Here is a 5,308-nt window from a genome sequence, read left to right on the forward strand (position 1 = left end):
TGATTCAATATATTGAACCCTTGTGGGTTTTGAAGAGGTTGAAGAAAAGTTCTTTTTGCTTTGTTTATTGAGCTTTTTTTTTTTTGATCTGATTTAAACCTGCAACCTATTATTTAAAGCTGTAGATGGAAATTCATAAAAAGCGTAGTCCAGGTGTGCTGAACTCAGTTCTCCAGTAAATGGAAATATTGCCAACCCTTGGAAAGCCATGTCTTTGAGTACTGTTTGATCTATAGACAGTCAGCAGAGCCAGTGTTACTGCTTCTGCCAGTTCGACCATTGATGCCTCTATTTCACTGCAGTTTGGGCACGGGGAATAAGCAAAATTCAATTCTGATAAATATAAGATGTGCTTTTTCTTTTGTCATTACATTACTTACATATTGTGCTTTTTGTCACACACAAATATACATTATGTTTCATTACCCAGCATGGCACAAGGTGACAGAAGTGAGAGACGTTCTAAGTGTCACAGCACAGTGTTCTGTGTCAGAGGAATGACCAGTCAGAAATAGGGTGTGAGACATCAGGAGAAGGAGAGGTCCTTGAAAGATGGGAGAAACCAATTTTGGCAGAGGCTCACTGTATTGAAGCTACGTATTTGAATACCTTTATCCTTCAGGACTTTCATACTAAAAGTCATAAATCTTTTCATTTTCAATTCCAGTCTGTGTTACAGTTCTGTATTGCTGCAGGAGGATTGACTCAGAAGGAAGATGCTGTTGACGAGCTCAGTGGGATTTATTCTGTTCTTGCTCTATCATTGCACTGTGTCAGTGAGCACCAAAGAGCCAGTGGTCTTGGCTAATGCCCACCTTCTCCCCCAAAGAGGCTATGAGAGACTGGGTAACACCAATGAAAAAGGTACTCACGAAGAGAGTGAGTGATTTGGATGTATGCTGTGTTTTAGTTTATTGCTTTGCTGGAACATTTTCAGCCAACGTATTTGAAAGCTAATCCTGCAAAAATACTTTGCAATATGGACATGTCCTGCCCCAAAGTCAAGAATCTTTAAAACCCTTGCTCAGCTGCCATCTAATTCAAGAGAAATTATCAGGTTTTTTGTAAAAAAATATTTTGTGGCATTTGAAGACTTATTCTTAGAACAATCATATCTAGAGTGTATCTGATACCTCAGTACCTAAATCCCATTGGTACCTATAACTGAGGCATCCCTCTGCCTATCTATCTTGCAAGGTCCCGCTTGGTAGGTTTTCAAATACATTTACCAGAGTGGATCCCACATAAAATGTACACAAAAAGAGTGGTGGGACTGATTAATTTTCCTCCTCTGACTGATGGCACTTGAGGGTTTATAAAATTCACCTTCCAAGTGAGTCCTGTAACAATCAATCAGCCTAAATGATATTCTCATTATCTGTCTATAGACGTTGTTCTATTTTGCATGAATAATATTCACTGAGAAGGGCAAATACCAATGTCACTGTATATATTGCTGGCTTGGATATCACTGTATATATCACTTAAATAATCATTCTATAAAACCACGGGATCAGGTTTGGAGTCAGGCTATGTCTGCCAGGTGAACATTCTAACAAATGGGGTACAGAGGCATGTACACAGCTCTGCTCTTTCAGGATGTTTAATAATGTCATGCAGATAGTATTGAGATTTAAAGTATTCTATTCACGGCTGTAGATTCTATTAGGCAATGAAAGGCATAAAAGTAAGACCTTGGAAGGCCTATATACATCTGTAAATCTGTTCTGAGTGACTTAGAAGTACCAATGAACTCCTGAACATCAAATACAAAAGACGATATTTAACACAATACTGATACTATGAATAATACTATTTAACAGGTTTAGTCCATCTGGACTTCTACGAAGCCTATGATACAATAATTCATACGATATTAAATCAGAGAAGGTAGGGTGACATTATAATTTCAGTAGAGATTGAAAAGAAAATGACAGTGACTTGGGTAGAGAAGTAAAGCATAAAGTCAAGGGGAGACTTGGAAGTATTTGTTTATAAGTGATCTTTTTGGTATTTTTATTAAGTATACTGATGCAAAAATAGGAATATGCTGATAAAACTTAATGATAACATGAAGTAGAGAAATGCCAACACAAAGGATCAGAATATTACACAGAAAAAAAAATTCAGATGTTCTTAAAGAATACCATTGGGATGAAAAATAAAGTACAAAATTCTAGGCTTTACTGCAAGGTGAGGACTTTACCAATTACAAAGATCCAAAGACCAAACTCTAGTTTAAAGGAAACTAAGCAATAAAAATGCAATCCTAGAATATATCAACAGAGATGTTTTATAAGACTTGGGAAGAATCAGTGGCCCTATATAAGGCCATCTGCAATACTGTGTGCAAATTTTACCTATATTCTAGGAGATTTGCAGTGAAGAGGTGCAGAAAAGCTACTAAGACAGTTAAGGAACAGAAGGTTTATCTTACACTAAATAATAAAAGAACATCTTTATCCTAACAGAATTTACCCTAAGAAAACAAAGGCTGATTAAAAATATCGTTGTCCTCATGGTACCTCGGGGCTTATTACCCAGGAAGAAGCACTACTTAACTAAAGGACAACATGACAGAAGAAAGAAAAAGATGGACAGTGGACATTAATAAAATTAGATTGAGAACCAGATGAGTATGTCTAACAGGGTAGTGACAGTTATTGAAGTTTACAATGCTTTCCAGTTAGAAGAGAAGAAATTTAGTAATTCTGTGAAGAAGACTGCATGATATAATTCCCTACAGGACCAGTAGTAGACAAAATAGTAACTCATGGTCCCTTTCTCTTTCCAGAAGTTGGGGGCTTTTTTTTTTTTTCACTGACCAGACTGTTCAGTGTACTTTTGATCTGTTGGTCACAAGACCGTACAATGAGATTGACTCATTTCAGACTGTTCTTCTGTTCAGGAAAAGAAAAACAATGTGTTCAGTAAAAGGATCAGCAGGAGCTCTCTGGTCAGTGATACGGGCAGAGAAGAGTTTTTTTCTGAGCTTTTATTTTAAATTTTTATGTTTGGAAATATTTTTCCTTAATTGTTTTTTGGCAATTTTTTGAAAAAAAAAATAGGACATCTTGCCATACTTTTCCTGAATTATCCCAGTTTCCCAGAAGAAAAAACTAAGTTCTAAATACAGTATCTAAATTCCTATTCCTATCAGTCATTGTCAGGACAGAACATAGTATTTCATAGGTCTGAAGAACTGTCATTTTACATCACAAGTGGTCTGTAGGAATTTTCCTCATAAAGATATTAAAATTGTCAAGTTTTTATTAAATATAAACTACAAATATTCCATAGTCTAATGACACAATGACATGCCTTTCAACTCTATGGAGAACTGGGTGATTTCAATTCATAAACATGTTTCTGAGTAACAGAACAGACATTGAATAACACCCTTTTCTGCAAAAGAAATTCTCTATATATGAATTCATACATAAATAAATGTATATTTAAATAAATTATATTCTGGCTCTTAGAAGTCTTGCAGTCAATTTTAAAAAGGAAAGCATTGTGCCTTTGTCTCAGAGATGCTTGATACTATACTATAGCAAGAAGGTACCTTATAAGCAAGTTACATTTAAAAACACAGTATATATATTTCAGCCCAATAGAGAGGGTCATCCCAAGTCTTATATGCCTTTTTTATCACCCTCTGAGTCTACTGGATAAGCAATGAAGTGGAAAAGCACTTTCACCTATTTTTCTGATATTGGTGTTCAGCACTGCACAGCACTGTAGTTCTGCCTGCAAATCAGTGGTAATATTTAGCCTGGAGTTTGAGTGGCAAGAACTGTCCCTAAGAAAATCCTCAGATGTTTGTAAGCTTTGTATTAGCAAGAAATGTGCTTTAGTATCTTCCTTTTATCAATGAACACGTGGCATACTTATTGGAATTTAATGCAAGTATGTCACAGATGCCTGAAGTATAAATTGGTTAAAGAGAAATTAGATTTATTTGTTGAGGATAAGGCTAGCTCTACTAATTAAACACAATGGTCCAACACATGGCACAGGGAATTGCAAACCTGCTGACTACTTAAACTGGAAGAACACAGGAGGAAAAGGAATGGTCTGTACATAACTTCTGGCTTTTCAACCACTTTTCTGTCATAAATGCAAAATCACATTTCTATTGTATGACAGGGTAACAAACCCTTTGTTGAATTTCTGAACATTTCCTTGATGTTCTGCCCTGAAATCTTCCCCCTTTAGCTGAGTAGGTGCCTACTAGCTGGGATGAAGTCCAAGTCAGCTTCCAATCAGAAGGCAATCATTCACTCACTCTAGAGGGCAGAGTTCAATATCTGAAGTTTACTATTTGAACAGAAATTTACTTCAAAACTTCTTTTTCCTACCCAGACTATCCAAGGGATTGTTTTGAGATTTTGCAGCGCTCCAAAGGAAATTCCAGAGATGGTCTTTACATCATTCAGCCAAAGGAGGACCCAATTGTTGTCTCTTGTAACATGCAGGATGGTGGCTGGACAGTAATCCAGCACATTACAGCCAATAGTACTGTGGACTTTGATAGGACCTGGCAGGATTACAAATACGGATTTGGCTCTGTTCATGACAACCACTGGTTAGGAAATGAATATATGCATCAGTTAACTAGCAGCTCCGTGCAATATATACTTGGAGTTAAACTTGTAAACCTAAATGCTGAAATCAAATGGGGACAGTACGAACCATTCCTTATTGAAGATGAAGACTCTCAATACCGAATCAGGGTTGGTCTATACAAAGGCAACGCCACTGATGCTCTGACTCTGGACACAGAAGCTTATCTCCATGACAACCAGAAGTTCACCACCAAGGACAGAGACAATGACAATTACTTTCAGAATTGTGCTAAACTGGAACACAATGGCATTCCTGGGGGAGGCTGGTGGTATGATGCGTGTGCTGGAGCAAATCTGAACCGTAGGAATGTGATATACTGGCAAAAGGACTGCAACAAGCAATGCATGTGCAAGTTTGCATGGATGATGATCAAACCCATTGAGCACAGCCTGTCATATCCAACCAAGTCCTGTCTATGTCAGAAAGTTGAACTGTAGATAAGCCATGTGTACTTTGAAAGCAACATGGATTCTTTGTCCAGTGACTGAAGTGAACTCTCATTGACTAAATAATCACACCAAGTAATAATGATTGAAAATTTAATTTGGGCCTCTGCAAGAGCTTTATGATAGCATATTGTCCAGAACTGGACCAGGACACAGGTATCTACTAACCACACAAGTGACTAATCACTGTCAGAAACTGAGGTCTCTACCAGAAGACTTAGGTAATTAGTTTT

At 37.1% G+C, this 5,308-nt stretch overlaps 1 protein-coding gene across 1 annotated transcript; it reads left to right on the forward strand.

Moving 5' to 3' along the window:
* Positions 1–716: 716 nt before the first annotated feature.
* On the forward strand, positions 717–5,066 carry LOC137661717 (fibrinogen-like protein 1-like protein). Its single transcript, XM_068397338.1, has 2 exons — positions 717–864; positions 4,366–5,066. Exons 1-2 carry the CDS (start codon positions 717–719, stop codon positions 5,064–5,066), a joined length of 849 nt encoding a protein of 282 aa, XP_068253439.1.
* Positions 5,067–5,308: the final 242 nt, after the last annotated feature.

Source organism: Nyctibius grandis, chromosome 4, assembly GCF_013368605.1.
Source record: "Nyctibius grandis isolate bNycGra1 chromosome 4, bNycGra1.pri, whole genome shotgun sequence".
Taxonomy (NCBI): Eukaryota; Metazoa; Chordata; class Aves; order Nyctibiiformes; family Nyctibiidae; genus Nyctibius; species Nyctibius grandis.

Bases quoted from the DNA above. Each gene is read 5' to 3' on its own strand.
- LOC137661717 (XM_068397338.1), top strand. From the start codon at position 717: ATGCTGTTGACGAGCTCAGTGGGATTTATTCTGTTCTTGCTCTATCAT. The intron at 865-4,365 runs GTACTCACGAAG...TTTCCTACCCAG, and splicing joins GGGTAACACCAATGAAAAAG to ACTATCCAAGGGATTGTTTT.